Source organism: Saimiri boliviensis, chromosome 2 (assembly GCF_048565385.1).
Source record: "Saimiri boliviensis isolate mSaiBol1 chromosome 2, mSaiBol1.pri, whole genome shotgun sequence".
Taxonomy (NCBI): domain Eukaryota; kingdom Metazoa; phylum Chordata; class Mammalia; order Primates; family Cebidae; genus Saimiri; species Saimiri boliviensis.
The window spans coordinates 191,617,306-191,636,721 of NC_133450.1; the positions used below are offsets into that span (position 1 = coordinate 191,617,306).

Consider the following 19,416-nt stretch of genomic DNA (forward strand, 5'->3'; position numbering starts at 1 on the left):
CACAGAGCAGGAGGGGCCCCAGAAGTGACCTAGGCCAGTGTTTCTCCAGTCTTGGCTTGCTTTGGCCAGGGATGGGGAAAACACAGGCTCCTGGGTTCCTCCCAAGAATTCCGGTTCATTAGGATCAGGGTGGGGCCTGGGGAGCTTGCATTTCTAACAGCTTAACAGGGCAGCCATCCTCAGAAGCCCTGACCTAGACCATAGGTCCCCGCCTTCCACAGGATATCAACATGACCTGGGAAAGCTGAAAAACTACTGATGCTCAGCTCTGGCTCCAGAGCCCTCACTTTAACTGGCCTGGGCTGGGTGACTTCTGGTAGTTTTCAAAAGCTCCTGTGGGACTGTACTATGCAGCCAGTGCTGGGGAACACTGGGGTGGCCGGGCCTCTCATCTTACGGAGAGTCGTCATGAATGCTGCTGGGACCCAGAGACAAAGAGCCCCTCCATGTGAGCACAGGGACAGAGTGGCAGAGCAGGGCTCTTTCCTCTCTCTGAACGTAGCCCGTAGATTTCCTAAAGTGGTTCGGGTGTGGGTCAGGGGACAGAGGACAGAATATACCTCCACCTCATCTGGAGAGGGCAAGGGGCTGCAATCCTGAAGAAGAACTTTGGCAGTGAAGAGGTGAGGTGCAGGGGGTGCTGAGGAGTGAGAGATATCACTAGGGCACAGGCAGGAGCCCACAGAATCACAGCTAAGGGGACAATACTATGTCAGTGTCCCCATTCTACAGTTGAGGACACAGAGGTCCTGAAAGACTTAAGAGCTTTGTCTAAGGACACAGCAGGTCTGCAGTGGAACACAGATTAGAACTCCAGGCTTCTGTTTAGCCTGTTGGCCTCACTGCTGGGGCTGGCTTGCTGTCTGCCACCAGTGCCAGATAACCAGGGAGCAAAATGCAGGCTCAGATGAAAAACCAGAACAGACTCCATGTTCCATATGGGGTGAGCCCACAGTGAGGATCTGCAGAGGAGGTGTCTGTAAACACGTGATGCCCTCATCAGGATTTGAAGAGTGTGTGCTGGGGGCCAGGGTGTGATGAGGGGACTGAATTGAGAAGAGGATTTTTGGTAAGAGGTGTCATGAGACCCCTCCCCTGGTGAGAGGAATGGATAAACTGGGAGGGAACGCTTCCTCTATGACCTCAAATCAAGGGAGAGGCCTTGGCTTCCAATGGAAAGGAGATCACTGGATGGCTTGACAGGAGTCTATGCAGCCGGGGGGACCCTGTGGACTGATGTGTGACTCCTGCTTGAGAAACCTAAAGGGGATGATGGACTGGCCAGCTTCTCTGAGGATGGAACAAAAGAGAGGCAGCTGCCACAGTGACGTCAACCTTGAGTTTGTAGGCACAAAGGACACAGGAGTGCTTTCTGCACCCCAGATGTAGGCCATGGGTGAGGGAAAGCTGGTGTGGTCCTGTCCAGGTCTAGCTGGAGGGGTGAGGTGACCCCATGGTAGAGAACAGAAGGATGCTCAGGAGCAGGGGAAGAAGCCACAAATAGCCAATTGGGGGAGCATTTCACCTGCGTCAAGAGCACGGCAGGAGAGAAAGTCCCAGTAATGAAGGAACCAGAAAAGCACCTTAAGAGTCTAAAGGGCCCACTGCAACCCTCGCCAGGCCCAGTAAGCCCAATGCCAGCTCTGAGCAAGTGAGGTATTTCCTGCCCCTTCCACCACTCCTAGTTCCAACTCGGGAGGGTTGGACACTGGGTGGCTGGGCTGATGGAGAAAGAACTCAGGCTGGCCAAAGGGAGAAGCAGCCAGCCTGGGCCCCTTTTCCCAAGGCAGGTGGCTGGCCTGCTGCAGGCCTGAGCTGGGAGAGGGAGAAGTTGTGCCATTGAATGCTGTTTGAAGTTTTGAATATAATGATGGACTCTACATATTATAATAGTTACTGACCAGAGGACCTTCAAAATCAAGAGACTTGATATAAATTTTATCCAGAAGAAAGGGAAGAACTAGTAGCACTGGAAGAGTTAAAAAGGACAGTGATGGACAAAGTTTCTCTTTGACTAAGAGTCAAGCTCTGTCAACATCATGGTTATACCCAACCGCATGGGTGGCAAATGCATTCCACAGTGTGAAGGCTGAGCTCCTGTTCTCCAAGGGCCTCTTTGGAAATGGAATCATGACATCAGGTACCAGCCATGTTTCACTCCTCTCTTTTAAGGGCTCCCCATTGACCATAAGTTCAAGCTCAGATTCCTTAATGTGGCTCCTGCCTTCCCTTCCAGCCTCTTCCTCTCCCTTGTCCCCACAAACCCTAGGCCCCAGCCACACCAAACCTCTCTCAGCCCCTGACCACCCTCCTCCCCTCCTTAGGCTGCCATGCACGGTTCCTTTGACAAGGTCCCCAGTATCCCCATGCCCTTTGCTTGGCTAACTCTCACTCACAATCCAGGCCCCAGCATAGGTGGCACTTCCTCCATGAAGCCTCCTCTGAGTGCACTGTACCCCAGCACCTCCCATATGTCCCCAGCCAGCCCTGATACCTGTGTGCTATAAATGCTTTGTTAACTGTCTGATTTCCCCAGTAGGCTGAAGGTGGCAGGAGGCAGGGATTATGTTTAGCTTGGATCCCCAGCAAATAGCTCAGTGCCTAGAATATGGTATATACTGGCTAGATAAATGCTGAGTGAACACAGCTAACACCCTGAAACAGAAGGGGAGTGATTACCTTCTTCTTCATTTTCACATTTTTGAAGATGGCGTGGACTCTCCAGGTCTTTGCAAACATGGCCCCAAAAGCGGTCGTGTAGCCCACGGTGAGAATCCAGGTCCTGACCTAGAGGCCGTGAGAAAACAGAGGTATTGACCTTCTTTAGGTAGAGGGACTTCATCAGGTATGAGACCACCCTGCAGGGGGAATCTCCATGATGGGGATAAATACTCCTCTCTGCATATGGTTCAGTTTAACTGGCATCTTTCAATCAAATTTCCACTCAGTAGACATTTGGTTCTATCAGCCACTTAGCAGACCCAGGGCCCTGGGCACACAGGAGTGCAAGATTCAAATCCTGCCTTAGATGGGCCCAGAGAGAGCCAGCCAGAGGGAGAGCCACAGAGGGCCCCCAGGACTGCTGAGGGATCACCAAAAGGTGATGGTCCAGCCCTCTGGCCTTCACTTCCTCTCCTTCCTTCCTTCTTTCTGCTGCCCAGCCCTCTCCCCACATGATCAGGCCACGTGACTACTACTGCTCAGTGTGACCTCGGAAGGCCAGTTAGCACAGGCCAGCCTGGTGGCTGAGCCCACACTGAGACCTTGGTCCCTGCTAAGGACTGAGGCCCTGTCTGGCTCTGACCTATTCCCCAGGAGTAAGGTGTGCTCTGACTCCTAGCCCTGGGTTGGTGACTAATGGGAACAGCTAGCCCTGACAGGAGCCTACAACTTGGATCCCTGAAGCTGGAACAGGCTGGCCGCCACCTGGTAGGTCTTAAGGGTCTCCAGGATGCCACCTTCACCTGTACTGTCTCGCTTCCAGAACCCTCAACCCTCACCAGTTAGACTGGACACCCTCTAATACTCAGGAGACTTGCACATCTCCAGGTGGGCCCCACATCATGGTCTAGCCCTGGGCTGTGCACCACTGAGTTCTGGAGCCTCCCACTCACTAGGATGGAAAAGCCATGGGCCCCATGAACTGCAGCTCTGAGCGTGAATCTTTGCTCTCCCTCAGCTCTATTGAGCTTAGTTTCTTTTGAAAGGTTCCAACCTTCCTTGGCTGAACACAAGACAGAAAGGTGGATGTGGCAGGGGAGAAAGAGAGGCAGCCAGGCTGCAGCAGACAGCTCAGGTCCTCTACATCCAGAGGGACTGGGCATAGAAGCTTTGCTTGGCTTCCCCAGGCCCCTTCTAGTTCAGGGCTGGCTGCCACCAGCACGTGTAGGAAGTTTCCAAGAAATGTTCCCAGCCCATTCCCTTTACGGATTCCTTCTGCTCCTGCCTTTCCAGCAACTTGACTCTTGAGGTTTTCAGAGACAGAACATTTTGCATTTCCATTTTATTTGTAAAAGAAGGAGCTATTTTTAGATTGCAAGGCCATGCCACTAAATCAAGGGAAGGACAACAGCATCCCAGCGCTTGTTCAGAAAAACAGGCCTGTGGAGCGTGTATGCTATGGGGGTACAGTGGGCACTTCGCCTTCTATTTTCTTTTTTTTTTTTTAAATGAATGAGAGGTTTTTATGTTGCCCAGGCTGGCCTCGAACACGTAGCCTTGCCTCCTCAAGCACCAGGACAACTGGCCTGAGCCACAGCAGCTCCCTCTCTTGTTTTTAAATTTCACAAACCAGGAGAAATCAGATGGGTAAAAATGAACCACAGTCCTTTAGAAAGAATATAGAATCGCCACACTATTACCCAGATGATAATAAAAGGATAAAGAAAAGTATGCCAAAAAGGGAGGAGGAAGAGCCAATTACAGAGAATTTAGACCTGAGCACATTCAATGACCAGATAAAACGTCTGTCCTCTGTCCGAGGTATGTGGGACTTGAGAGTTCATCTCATTCATTCATTCACTCATCCATTAGTTTGTTGGGTCATTAATTCATTAGTTTGTTTGCTCATTTGTTCATCTGCTCCTTCAACAAGTATTATTAGGCCAGAGGCAAAGTATATAATAATAAAAACAAACAACAACAACAACAAACACCAAGGTAATTTTTTGGAGGTGTCAGTCGAGTGAGGAAATCCCTTAACAGATGAAGAAATTGAGGCCCAGCACATTTAAGATATTTCCCTTACCCACGCCATACAGCTCCAGAGCTGAGCCTGGAACTCAATGAATGCCTTGTCTTGGTCCAGGCCTCTCTCCCCGACATCCTGCTGCTGCCTCCTCCTCAGATGGAGTCTCCTTAACCCAAATCAGGTTTGTCTACACCTAGAAACCAGCTGTCAAAGAACAGGACATACCTAGAGGCAGCAGCTGACCAACTTGTAACACCCTCCAGGGACCTCGACACACTTGTAAAGCTGATTTATTGACGTGACTGTGAAGACCAATGGTCTACAGCATTTTTGATAATGTTCTCTTGAACACGTTCAATTTTACATACGAACTTATACAAAACATGGCATTTTAAAAAGGATGGACAAAAATGAAGTAATATCATCATTTTTTATCTCATCCTGTGGCTGACAAAGATCTATTTTGAGGAGATGTGTCACTTCAGTGTGCTAAGCATTTTTTTTTTTTCTTTTTTTGAGATAGGATCTCGCTCTGTTGCTCAGGCTGGAGTACAGGGATGCAATCAAGCACATTGCAGCCTCTATTTCCAGAGCTCAAACAATCCTCCCACCTCAGCCTCCTGAGTAGCTGGGACTGCAGGCATGCACCACCATACCTGGCTAATTTGTTTGATTTATAGTAGAGACAAAATCTTGCTATGTTGCCCAGGCTGGCCTTGAACTCCTGAACTCCAGTGATCCTCCTGCCTCGGTCTCCCAAAGCATTAGGAGTACAGGCATGAGCCACTGCATCTGGCCTTAAGAGTGCTAAGCATTCTTCATATTTGCTTTGACTTATGTTTTCCTTGAAACAATGATTTCCAGGCCACTTGTCTATTGTGAGGGCTAAATTCATTAAGACTCAACCATATGATTAGTCAAGTTAGTTAAAATTCAATAATATAAATTTAACCTGGCATCTGGCAACTGCAATCTGCTGCCATAAACTAAAAGCAAAGAATAGCTGAGGATGCCGAGGCAGAAAAGAGTTAACACAGCGGACCTCAGACCGTTATCCTTAGAAAGGTCTGATTGGAAGGCTGGTCCTTGGCTGCCATCTGAGAGCTTGGATTCTGGACAGTTCCCACCATTCCCTCAATGATAAGAGCGGCTCACTGTGCCTGAACTGGTTGTGCAAACAGTGTGGTTTATGCTGAACACTGCCTTCCTTCTGGGAGTCTGGAATTTTGTTGTGTAGTAGGCAGATGGTGTCGACATATCCAGCCCCCAGCTAAAAACCCTGGGCATGGCACCTCTAATGTGCTTCCCGAGGCAGTGTTTCACACATGTGGTCGCTACGCATTGCTGGGCCGATTAAGCTCGTCCTTTGCGACTCCACTGTGATATGGCTATCGGCAGCTGGCACCTGGTTTCCCCCGGACTTCGCCTCCCCATGTGCCTTTTCCTTTTGCTGGTGTTGCTGTGTATTCTTTTAGTGTAATAAGTCATAGCTGCAAGTATGACTGCATGCTGAGCCCTGGAGTCCTACTGAATCACTGAACTTGGGGTCTGTCTTGGAGACTATCAATGCCGCACCCCACTGCTGTCTGGTGTAGAGAACCGACCAACCACCTTGCCTTTGGGAGCATTCCTGCCTACCACCACTAGACACCTACTGCCAGGGTTTCACAGTCAGTCCCCAGATTAAGTGTTAGCCCAGTTTAAGTCTCTGGGATTTAAACCCAGCACTGTCCCACAGAGCCCTCAGGTTAAACTCCAAACTCTTAGCAGGGCACAGCCCCCACAACTCCACCTCTTCTGACATTCCTCAAGTCATCCTGCTCTGCCCAGCCTTTCCCTCTCATCACACTGGCTCAGGCTGCCAAGTCTGACATGCGCTGTTTCCTCCACGCAAAATGCCATTCAGTGTTCGGTATTCTTCACAATTTCTCACGCATCATCTGAAATCCAAACTCATGAGCCACCTCCTCTGAGAAGCCTGCTGAGACCTTGCAGGGAGGTCATGGCTGCTTCGTCCTCACGACGTCTGCCTTCAAGCACATTTCTGCTCTGCTGGTCACACAGAGATGACACCTATCTGATTACCTGTCTGCCTCTCCCACTAGATGAAGCTACTGGGAGGCAGGGGCTGCTTTGCCCACCTTTACATCTCTGGAGCCAAGAGGAGACAATCAGGCTGAATGGGCCAGGTTAGGAGGTTGTGAACTCTTTGTCACCTCAAATGTGCAAGTTGAGCCCGGGCAAGCAACTGAAAGGAAGAGCACAGAGAGCTAGAGTATTTGATAGCAAAAGAGGCTGAGTTCATGGCCTCAGCTACTCCTTCCACATGCTGTCTGGCGGGTGGTGAGCTCCCTATCACTCCACATATTCAAGCAAAGCTTGGAAGACCCCCCCGCTTCTCCCCCTCCGTTAGAAGGCTGCAGGGGCGTTTCCTGCACTGAGGAAGGTTTCATTTAATGACATCCCAGGTGCCTCCCTTCTATGTGGCTCTGTGTTGCCAAATAAGCTAGGTTTCATCTGAAGGGTTCTAATGATTCTGTTTTCCAATATGTTGCCTCCAATACAAGTCTCCACTGATTCATCAACACCAGAGAAATAGCTACTTCACTTTTTCTCCTAAAGTCTTATGTGTGTTTATTTTTCTGATGTTAACATCTTTCTTTTTCTCCCCTTAGCTATCAAGTACTCAGCCCCCTCTGCAAACTCCCTTGAACCTAATACATCCAGGGAGAAGAGAAACTTTAGGCAGGCAGTCCCCAGCTCAGCCCCAGCTATGAAAAAGGAAAAAGAAATGTGAGCAAATCTCCAAATGGGAGGAAAAATCTATGCCCACAACGATTCTCAGCTGCTTGCTCCACTGATTTCATGAAGCATGCCTGGCACGGTGAAGGGCTTTCATTGCCCTTCTGGGGATCAGCGTGAACATGGTGATCTCTGTGGGCAGGCCTGTTCTCACATGAAGGGCAGGACTGCTGTGCTCTGGGCCTCCTTGATACCACAGACTCGTGTGGGCCTCAGGCCAACAAGTCAGAGGAAGGAGCAAGCCCTGGTGGCTGGCTGGACACAAGGGGCAAGTCACTCTTTTGAAGCCCAAAAGGTTTCTCTAAAGGGCCTTTTATTTCATTCTGACTGCTCACCCCAGGCCATCAATAGTGAGAAGGAGGGAAGAAACTCCCAGACTGCCCCAAAGCAAGCCCCAGACCACTGTGAGTATGACGTGGGGGAGCTGAGAGACCTGAGGTCTCCAGGGCCCATCTTGTCGTCATGGGACAGGGGCAACAAATAAATCCTAACATGGTAAGACTCTGAAGAGCAGCCTCTAGAAACAGCTCTGGAAGACCCCGTCTTGCTCAGGGTCTTTTAGGTAAGACCTGTACGGACAATCTTCTCTACAGTTTAGAGTTCAGCAGAGCCTTTCTGGGGGAACGGTGCCAGGGGACACTGGTGACTCGGGACCCACAGGAGTACTTTGGAACCCAAGACAGGGCCTAGGGGGCATCTTAGGAGCCTTGGGGGCAAATCAGAGAAAGATGCCCACTCCGGGCCCTTTCTTTTCTTTGAGACGAAGTCTTGCTCTGTCACCCAGGCTGGAGTGCAGTGGCGTGATCTCGATTCACTGCAACCTCCCCCTCCCCGGTTCAAATGATTCTCCTGCCTCAGCCTCCTGAGTAGCTGGGACTACAGGTGTGCACTACCATGACTTGCTAATTTTTCTATTTTTAGTAGAGACGGGGTTTCACCATGTTGGACAGGCTGGTCTCGAACTCCTGGCCTCGTGATCTGCCCACCTGGGCCTTCCAAAGTGCTGGGTTTACAGGTATGAGCCACTGTGGTCAGCCAAGACACAGTACCCGGCCTCTGTGCCCCTTTCTGAAGGATTCCTCTCCTCAAGGACCTTGTAGCCAACAAACTCCAAGAACTTGGCTCAAAGGGCAGATCACAGGCCAAAATTCAGCTCCTGTCCCTGAAGCTAACACCCTTGTGTCATGCAGAAAGTACACCACTGCCCTTGGCGGCCTTGGCTTGGGCCACAGAACAACGCAGAATGAGGGAGAGGCCTTTCTTCCTATTCCCTCTACAACCCCAGAAGGTGCATCAGGACTGGAGGTTGGGGAGCTTTTTGGAAGTGCAGCATTCTCAGATGGGTGGTGGCAGGAGTGGAGTGGGACACAGTGGGGAGGGGGCTGCTGTGTGCCTTCCTGCAGCTCTGTGGACAGAAGACACAGAAGAGTGGGTGTCAGGGCCAGAGGGGAACGACTGAGTGGCCACACCGTGGTGACTACAGCTGCTGAGAATTTTGCGGGCAAGTATGGTGTATTGTTTAGGACTTCCAGAAATAACTGGAGCTCACTCAGAGGGGTCCCTTATTTTAAGTCTTCCCTGATTTGTCCCTTGCTTCTGGGCCTTACTCATTCCCCTAGGCCTGTCTCTGTCAGTGTACATAGTAAATAGTAAATAGGAACTGTTTGTGTAATTAGGTTTTCTGTCTGCACTGCCAACTCCCTGAGGACCATGATCTGTGCCTAGTAAGTGTCTGGGAGTGTTATCATATGAATGTATGAACCATGGGAACAAGAGTGCTGAGGAAAGCCAGAGGCTGGCCCACATGTGGGGTTTCTGGGAAAGAAGGTTATCATCCTGCTTATTGGCTTGGGAGTCTGGGGAGCCCCTGGTTCCTGTCTCAGCCTCCTCCTCTGGAAGGGAGTTGGGGGTGAGGAGGCCACTGTCTTCAAGTGGGCATCTGTACCTCATCCAGGACTCTAGCTGGCCCAATCAGGCCCTGTAACAGCTAGTCCCTGTGGCCCTCTCCCCGAACTGTCTGGACCTGCCAGGCAAGGTCACCATCAAACCCTGTGGGTTATTTCCTGGCCCACCAGCCTTCCTACTGCCTTCTGAAATCACAAGGCACGTTATCACAGCCGCCATGAGAGTCCACCTGAGAAACAGCCCCCAAACTCACATTAATAAATTGTTTTACTTCTCAAGTGCCTCAAAAAGAAATCCCCACACAACAACAACAAAATAATCACAGGTTTATGGCCTTTTAACTAAAAATGTTTCATTAATTCCTACCAGACTTGAATTTACTGGGAGGCCAAGTGGGTGTTCCTGGGCAGGCTTTACCTTTCTAGTTAGAGTTAGAAAATCTCAGTACCCCCATGAGGGCAGAAAGAGGGCACCACACTTCCCAGATCAGTGCCTGGGCCTCCCGTGCCGCATCTCTGTGCAGCTGCTGCCCATCCTGAGCAGGGTGAAGAGGCTAAAGGTGTGCTTTGGGACTCGAACTCCACTCTGCCTGCTGTGATAGGGCTGCCTTGCTTCCTGAGGTTCGAGGGTGGAGGCCACACCCTGGTGTCTTCCAGCCCAGGAGCTCCTTCCCTCCAACAACTGGGCCCCAGGAGCAGGCTTCTGGTGCTTCCATTTCTCTTACACAACCAGTCTCCAAGAGACAAACACAAAATAAAGCACCAGGTACTAATCTTATTCCTGCTCTTCGAAGTGTGGTCTGGGGATGTGGCATCAGCATCCTAGGAATGTCAGGAATGCACAGGTCCCCTTCTGGACCTGTTGAGCCAGAACCTGCATTCTGTCCAGACCCCCAGGTAGCTCAGTGCACACTGAGCAGCACTGTCTGTGCTAGCAGGAGCCGGGATGGGGGCCTCTCTTTGGCGGGGTGGGGGTAGGGAGGAGCAGATAGGAACTGGAAGGAGACAGGAAGGGCCTCTGGGATGCTGGTAAGGTCCTGCTTCTTGATATGGATCCTGGATTCACGATTGAGTTTAGTTTGTGAAAATTCACCGAGTGGCATGCTTATAATCTATATATACTTTTTTTTCGTAGAAAAATAAATAAATAGTTGGGGTGGTCAGCAAGCAGAGGCAGCTGGGAGCTAAAACTGAGCCACGCTCTTCTGAGTACCCCTCAGGACAGCCCTGGGCTGAGCTTGTTTCTTAGGCCAGATTCTAACCACTGCATAGCTACAGTGTCCTCAGAGGTCCTGCCTGGTGTCATTCTCACTGCCCTCGCTGCCTGCCCCAAGGCCCCTTTCAGCACTCAAGGTGGCAGAGGCAGCCACCAGCTTGGCTGTGACTTAGGCAGAACCCACGTCTGTTTCTGCTCCAGTTTGAGCACAGCAAGGCCACAGAAGGCCAGAAGTTGCCATGGGTACCTGTACCAAACTGGCTAGCACCAACTGGTTTTCCCAGATGGCTAAGATGTATGAAGTCTTACTGTGTGGCAGGCACTCAGTGCTCTACGTACATGATCTAATTTAATCCTCACAACCCTATTATTGTATTCCCCATTTTATAGAAGAGTAAACTAAGGTTCAGAGACGTTAAATAAGGTAAACAAAGCCACACATTAGGAAGTAGTGCAGCTGGGATTTGAATACAATCAGTCCCACAGCAGAACCTCTCTCTTTTGTGCTAGACACTCTAATATAGTCTGGAGAGGCATCAAAAATGAAATAATAGTCTAAAACCACTCAACTGTATACATTAAAAGGGCAAAAATATGGTACATGGATTATAGTTCAATTTGCAAAAATCTGAGACAGAAATTTTGGTAATATTGGCTGGGATAAGTAGTTACCAGATTCCTAAGAACTCAGTTGACCTTTTTTTCCCCTGGTATTAGCCAGCTAATAAAAAAATCAGATTTTTTTTTTTTTTTTTTTTTTTTTTTGAGACGGAGTTTCGCTCGTTTCCCAGGCTGGAGTGCAATGGCGTGATCTTGGCTCACTGCAACCTCTGCCTCCCAGGTTCAAGCAGTTCTCCTGCCTTGGCCTCTCAAGTAGCTGAGATTACGGGCATGCACCACTACGCCTGGCTAATTTTGTATTTTTGTAGAGACAGGGTTTCTCCATGTTGGCCAGGCTGGTCTCGAACTCCCAACCTCAGGTGATCCACCCACCTCGGCCTCCCAAAGTCCTGGGATTACAGGCGTGAGCCACTGCACCCAGCCAAAAATCAGAATATTCTTGTTTTCAAAAAGAATGGAACATCTCAGGCATCTTTGTGGTCCAACAGAGCTAGTTTTAAGCTTCATCCCTGTTGCCTAGCAGAGCTTCAGTTTTCTGTCCCGTAAGGTGGGGACAGTGAACTTGGCCTTGTCAGGTGGTCGTGAAGGAAAGGCTGCTCCTGGCTGAAAACCAGCCTTGGCGAATCACAGGAGCTGAGGGCACAGGCTCAAGAAGTTAACATGAAGCTGTTGACTACCCCACACCTGGGAATGCTTCTGAGAGCCCAGGAAGCTGTGTGAGGCCCATGCTGGGATGGAAGGTCCACCTGGAGCCTCATCCTGTCTGCATTCTTATTCCTCCCACGCGCGAGCTGGGATTTCTGCCTCAGATCCAAGAAGGCGAGTGCTTTTTCCCTTCCCCACCTGCCGGGCTCCTTCTCTGGGCAAACAGGGCCTGAGATCCCAGAGCCATGTCAGCTCCACTGCAGGGGTCCCTCTCTTCCCCCTGGGAATGGGGCCCTGGCCCACCCCCAGCACCGTCCTTGCAGGCAGCTCCATGTCCACAGGGGCCACGTTACTATGGTGACTCCACTACCCACACAGTGTCCAGGGAGACAGCACAGGGTATAGCTGGAGCTGTTCTCAAGACTTGCTGAAACCGGCACTGACAGGCTGGGAAGGTTCCGGAAAGGGTCAGAGGGAGTGGGGGATGGGAACTAAGAGAAACTGCTTCCCTAGCAGTAGCAGTGTGTGTGTGTGTGTGTGTGTGTGTGTGTGCACGCGCTCACACATGCACCCACCCTCGTCCCAGCAGAGGTGTCGCCCCTTGAGAGGGCTAATCTTGTGACTGTCATAGGTTTCTGCCTGAGGTGGTGTTCATAGTTTCTCACTGTGCTAAGCTGCTATACTGAAAACTAAAAGGGAAAAAAAGCAGCATGTATATGGCAGCAGGGCAGACAGAATGACTTAAGCTGCCCCATGTCTGAACTTGACCTCGTGGTCTACCTTGTCTCCTGTCCTTTAAGATTTCTCACAGAACCCAGCGTGGAACACTAGGAAATGACACTGTGATGGGGATGCAAGGTGACAAACTGTGATGCCGACCCCTCCTCCTACACCCGTCCACGCAGCACCTTCCCTGAGTTCCAGGCGGCTTGTCTGAACTGTCTTGTTTAACCCACACTGCAATCCTGCAGAGGGAAAACTGTGATGCTCATTGTACAGATGAGAAAACTGAGGTGAAGTCACTTGCTGCAGTCAGGAGCTAGTAAGTGGAAGAGGTGGCAGTCAAAGGCAGGCTGCTGTCTGAAGACCCATGCTCACTACACCATGCGGTCCTGCTTCTCCTTGCAGCTCCCCGCTCGTGGGAGTTTGCTGGGAGCAGCCTTCTTGGTCTGAAGAACAGAATCCACAGCACCAAGTGACATTAAGGAGCGGCTCACCCTGGAATAGCAGGTGGAACGGAACCCAGATTGTACCCTCGGGGACTGATACTCAGGCTCTAAATTTGAGAGCTTTAATTTCCTCTTCCTGGGCGACACTGAGAATTGGCAAATCAATGACCCCAGCCCTAACCCATGTACACATCTGTGCTGACCCAATTCAATCCAGAGTAGATCATCTACGCCTTTTCCCCACAGTCAGGCATGTGGACTCTCCTTTACAGAGCTTGTAAAACAGCCTTGAGTGCAAATAAATTAATTCTCAGGGGCGGCGAGAACCAGGCCCTACCATCTTTTTGGGTTCTCATGTTCAGAGCTGATGCTGATTTGTGAAGCGCTTTATGATTTATTCATACCAGCCTTCTCTAGTTTCCCAGGACAACCTTCCCCAGCTTCCCAGGACAACCTTCCCCTCACACAAATGAGCGTGACTCCTAGAATAGAATGTCAGGCTTCATTAAAAAGAAAAGCCCTGGGTGTGGGGGATGTCCCTGTTTTTGCTCCCTAGCCTGCGTCACCCTGTGGTTGTCGAATTGAGGTCAAATTTGAGAAAGCACCTGTGCTTTCAGCGCCTTTGGCTTGTGAACAAGGCGAGATGTCAGGAACTTCTTTCTGGGAAGGAGAAAGTCTCTGAAGGCTGGGCAGCCCTTGATGTCTGCTGCAGGAGTCACTGTAGTGGATACTGAAATTCAGGCCGGCTGGAGGCATTCCCAGGTGGCCAACAGCAATTAATGAGGAGATGGGCAGAGCAGGCCCCCAGGAGGGAGTGGGGCTGTGGTGGAATGAGGGTAGGATTTTGTGCCACTGGTTCTCAGCTGGGGGACCGAGGTAAGCCCCTTGCCTCTCAAGGATGCCATCGAGGAACTAGAGTTGCCAAACTTACCCCCACTATCATTTTTTGAGATGCAGTCTCATTGTGTCACCCAGGCTAGAGTGTAATGGTGCAATCTCAGCGCACTGCAACCTTCACTTCCCAGATTCAAGTGATTCTCCTGTCTCAGCCTCCAGAGTAGCTGGGACTACAGGCATGTGCCACCATGCCTAGCTATTTTTTGTATTTTTTATAAAGATGAGGTTCACCATGTTAATCAGGCTGGTCTCGAACTCCTGACATCAGGTGATCTACACACCTGAGCCTCCCAAAGTGCTGGGATTACAGGCATGAGCCACTGCACGCAGCCCCAGTATCATTTTCATTACTGTATTCATCATAGTGTCCTAAAACTTGGGGAGGAGATCTAAGCACAGATGGAAGAGAGAAATCCTCATTTAACTTCATCATCATCCCTCAGGAGCCACCTTTTCTTCAGGCCTCACCACTGCCCAGGAAAGCTGACCATAAAAAAACTGTATGCCCATGAAATTGTTAGGCATCTTAGGGCACAAAAGTCATGCTGATGTAGGAATATCAGAGACCTTTCACACTTGCGCTAAAACTAGTAAGACTTCCGTGTGCTTTGGTCATCATTCTAATGTCAGAAGGCCACACTGTAGAGAAGAACCCCACTGAAACACAACCACAAGGACTTTTGAGCAGCTCAGCTTCTTTGGAAGCTGACTCCAGGCACAGCAAAGCCAGGGACTTGCATCTCTTGTATTCATTCACCTCCTTCACTCCCAGAAGGGCAGAAGAAAGCAGGAATGAGCCAGTGCCACGCTCGGAGTGAGAAACTCTGAGTGGGCAGAGTGAACCAAGTGACCCTGAAGCACTGGGATTTGATGGCCCTGCAGGTCCCTCCAGGAGAGGAGAGGTGCCTAAGCACCCCAGTGACCTCAGTTACTGGGGACTTGACCACACACTTCTCAAGGCACTTCCCAATTAAGGATAAAGTAAGTGTATCTGTAGACCTCTCCCTGGCTAGACAGCTCACACTGAAATTACTGGTAACATGAACAATTTCTTGATGGTGTGTAACAGTCAGTCCAGTCTAATCATTCACAGAAATCAGGAGAGCAAAATCCCCTAGCCTGTAAGATCTCGGGGCCTTTCCCTGCTTTTCATGTGCTGTGCCAGAGCAGAGGAACTGGACTGGATTCAGTCCTCAGAGTCTGGGGTGTGGGTGGGGACTTGCAGCACATTTAAGAGGTCCTTCACTTAGGCATCCCTCACTGCTAGCCTTCAGCCCTCATCATCCAGCAGTAGGCAACACTGAGGCTTGTGAGCAGCAAATGCAGTCTAAAAAGGGCTGCTTTGCAAAAAAAGGCCCACAGTGCTCTCAACATCTTGAAAGAAAACAGCAACAACAAAGGAGTGGCTTTTGGATTAATCGACTCAACACCAATCTTTTGACCATCCCCTCTAGCTCTGGTCTTTCAGGCAAGGGACTGGATGAATTATTGCATCTGGGACTCTAAAGAGACCCAACTGGCTAACCCTCTTTGGACAGATCATAGTCGATGTCCAAAAATAAATCTCAACTGGTTACATTATTCTTAAAAAGTTCATGATCGGCCAGGCGCGGTGGCTCAAGCCTGTAATCCCAGCACTTTGGGAGGCCGAGGCGGGTGGATCACGAGGTCGAAAGATCGAGACCATCCTGGTCAACATGGTGAAACCCCGTCTCTACTAAAAATACAAAAAAAAAACTAGCTGGGCGTGGTGGTGCATGCCTGTAATCCCAGCTACTTAGGAGGCTGAGGCAGGAGAATTGCCTGAGCCCAGGAGGCGGAGGTTGCGGTGAGCCGAGATCGTGCCATTGCACTCCAGCCTGGGTAACAAGAGCGAAACTCCGTCTCAAAAAAAAAAAAAAAAAAGTTCATGATCTTTTCAACTGAGGGTTAGTTCCATACAACTATTAAGTGACTGCCAATACATAACCCCCTTTAAAAAAATAACTAAAAGGCATTTCTTTGGTCATTACAATTTAAAAAATGTTAATTTAAAAAATAATCTTTCTAAAATACAGAAAATAAATTATACTGCTTTGGACTTCATTAAATGTAAATATATATATATCTCAATAGGGATGATACTGCCCCCTCGGGGGCAACTATTGGTTCTTGAACGTGAAGAAACACTACTCTTTTTAATGTATAAACCATAAAGTACACAAACAGATATACATTATATTTCTGGTATTAAACTTTCATAAGGGGAATCATATGGAAAAAATGTCTAAAATTGCTCCTTAGGGGAACAATAAGGAAAAAACTATTTAAGAAAACACCACTTAAATAGAAAATAACAATCACAGCTTTTACCATATGACTCAAAGTCAGACATTCAAAGATCTATCATCATATTCTTTGATGGTTTTTGAGGTAGATGGGAGGATCTGTGCCTTCTCAAACGATCCTGACCCTGACCCTGACCCTGACCCTTGGTGCTGATGCTTTTCTGGATAACTTTTCTCCCTCCTTTTCTATGTTACTCTGTCATTTCTCAGTGGGTTCTCTTCTAACAGTGGCCTGTTAAGTCCATTATACATATATTTTTTGAGACAGGGTCTTTCTGTGTTTCCCAGGCTGGAGTACAGTGACACGATCACAACTCACTGTAACCTCGACCTCTGGGCTCTAGCAATCCTCCCACCTCAGCCTCCTGAATAGCTGGGACTACAGGTGCAAACCAGCATGTCTGGCTAATTTTTTCGTATTTTTGGTAGAGACAGGGTTTCACCAGGTGGCCCAGGCTGGAAGTCCATTACCTTAATTTTACAGGCAGTATTTATACCCATTCTGGTCTGACAATAACACCATTCTTCCCTGTTGAGCTGAAGAACTTCTAAATGTGTTGTTCCCTGCCTGTTCATGTATTTTCATGTATTTCTGGGTTTGCATCCATGTTTTTGATGCCTGAGGTCACCAAGGAAACTTTCTATCATATGCCACTGGCTTATGCAGAATGACTTACGGTGCAAAGTGTTTCAAAGGTCTTCTCAGAAACAAAGGATCCATCAAGGCCAAAGAGAAATATGGATGCATAGGAGAGCATCCCTCCAAGGATAATAAGGTTGTTCATGTATGGACTCGACATCTTTATAAGCCTGACAAGAGAAAGAGACACCAGATGTAACAGAACTGTTAATTTAGTTATTCCTTCAACAGGTATTTTCCAAATGCCTGCTAGATATATACTGTTGCTCAGGCAAGAGGGGAGGGAGAGAGAGAGAGAAACGGAAATGTGCCGTGGCACCACAGGGGACACATCAGCAGGAAGGCCCAAATTTCCCGTTGATTTTCCCCAACACCCAGGTGCTCACTCCAGAATCTTCCCTTTACAGAGAAATCACTAAAAGCCCGGCTTTCCTCTACCCCTCTACCATACTGTTTGTCCTTCACTAAAAGACCTCGGACAACTATATATTTCTAATCATTAATTTCCCTGCCTCCTTTGTCAGGTTCACCCATTACTTCCCCAGGGACAGCTTGTCACATCAGCTTCCTCATCCATTAATTTTCAGTTTAAACAAAAGCATTAAGTCAACAGGCTTTTTAAAATTTATTTATTTTTTATTTTTTGGCTAGGGCTGGGAACTCATGTCAAATCCAGAGAATGTGAGATGTAACTTTAGCCACGTTCCCCACTGCGAGGAGGAAGTCCCACACCACACTCCCTGCCTTGAGTGGACCATGTCAAGAAGGCCTAACACTGAGTCTCGAGGGTTGCTTAGGAAAACTCACACTGTTCTGTGCACAAAGATGGCCGCATACCCCACATGGGCAGGAATACCTCTCCCAGTTGCTGGGTGACAGAGGCAGACACCAGAGGCCCATCCCATCCACTACCCGTCTTAGTAGGCTGCAGTGGGGAGCAGGGAGTGTTCTTTACACTTCCAGACTCTGTGTCCTTCTCTGTCCTTTCCTCCTGGAACCCTGTGTGGCCCTCAGCTGCCCAGCAAGCCAAGGTTATCAGTAGGCTGGTGGGTACCTGGCTCCCCCAGAACAATCAGCTCAGAAGGGCTTCAGGTTTCAGGCACCCTGTGGTTGAGGGGCTCTTCTGCAGATTGTAATTACGGCCAATTGTTCCCCAACATTTTCCTTTGCATTCTGCAGTTCTGTTAACCCTTCACATTTAAAACATGCAATGTGTCAAAGGGAGAGGGAAATAAGAAGCCTGCTGCTCTTCTTCTGTGGACCGCACGCAGGCTTTTAAGTTGGGGGCACTGGGTCCAGGGCTTAGACTCTGCCACTCCATCAAGGTCATACCTTGACAAGTCACTTAGCCTGGCTAAATTTGCTCACCTGTATATGAGATAACTGATCCTGTTGCCTTGGACACTCGTGAAGCTGAGATGACATTGGGTCCCTGGAGGTCCTTTTGGAAACCGTGAATTACTTAGGTGCCTCCATTCTTATTACTACAGCAGTTAGGGGAGGGGAGAGCCTGCAGGTTGGGGCGGGCTTCCCAGAGGAGGTGGGCCTTGCAGGATGCGTAGCATTTAGGAAGAGAGAAGTCGGGGGAGGGACTGGGAACCATAATGATGGTTTCTATCTATTTTTCTGGAGATTTTTAAATAGCCAAGCCAGTAAAAAAAGAAAACACCTGGATGCTGGCCTTTTAGAAAGAGTAATGGTAACTTCCACCCCAGGAGGCCCAAGAGTGGGCAGTTAAGGAATTCAAGGAGTTTAGGTTATGAGGGGGCTTCCCGAGGCATCTGGGATGTCAGTCTAACACTGAGAGCCGACCATGTACCCAGGCCTGTGCCAAGTGCTCAGAGGTATGGTCAGCATTTAAGGTGCGTGTAGAGCAGACAAAGTCGCCACACTTTTTTAGGTGGTAGTATACGTGCTATTTGTGGTAAGTAAGAAACAGGAGAAGAAAACTCTTTTCTGTTTTTTTTTTCAGGAAATAGGTTTGACCTAAGCAATTGCTATCAAAAAAAGCCAAAGAATAACAAAATAACCCGGACACAGTGGCTCATGCCTCTAACTCCAGCAACTTGGGAGGCTTGAGGCCAGGAGTTTGAGAAAAGCCCAGGCTGCATAGTGAGACTCTGTCTCTACAAAAAGTAAAATTAAAAAACAAACAAAAACAAAAAAAACCAAGCACATACACAGAAAAGTCTAGAGCCTCCAAATTCCTTCTTTGCAGCAGGGAGAAATGTAAAAAATCTCAAAAATCAAAAAAGCTGTTTTCTTCAAAATCAGGCTTGTTCCTGGCAGCCCACGAGTTCATGCAATGTGGCTTCAGGGCACCATGGCAGAGCCATGGCACCATGTAGGTGGTCACTATCGATGTCCCCAAGACGGCCCATGCTCTAAGCCCCTGCTCATCCCACAATAAGGCTTGGGGCTGGGTTCCGGGATTTGCTATGGAAACCAAAGAAGCGAAATGCACTCGATAAAAACCACCGCCTGGAGTAGTGGCTGGTTCTTCCC

General features: G+C 49.1%; 1 protein-coding gene across 1 annotated transcript in view; it reads right to left on the reverse strand.

Annotated features, from left to right (window-relative positions):
- GABBR2 (gamma-aminobutyric acid type B receptor subunit 2) overlaps positions 1–19,416 on the reverse strand; it is a 426,862-nt gene that overhangs the window by 84,282 nt on the left and 323,164 nt on the right. The window contains exons 11-12 of the mRNA XM_039475217.2: positions 16,949–17,081; positions 2,680–2,787 (exon numbers count right to left, since the gene is read on the reverse strand). Coding sequence (XP_039331151.1) covers positions 2,680–2,787; positions 16,949–17,081 — 241 coding nt within the window. The remainder of the gene's footprint in view (positions 1–2,679; positions 2,788–16,948; positions 17,082–19,416) is intronic.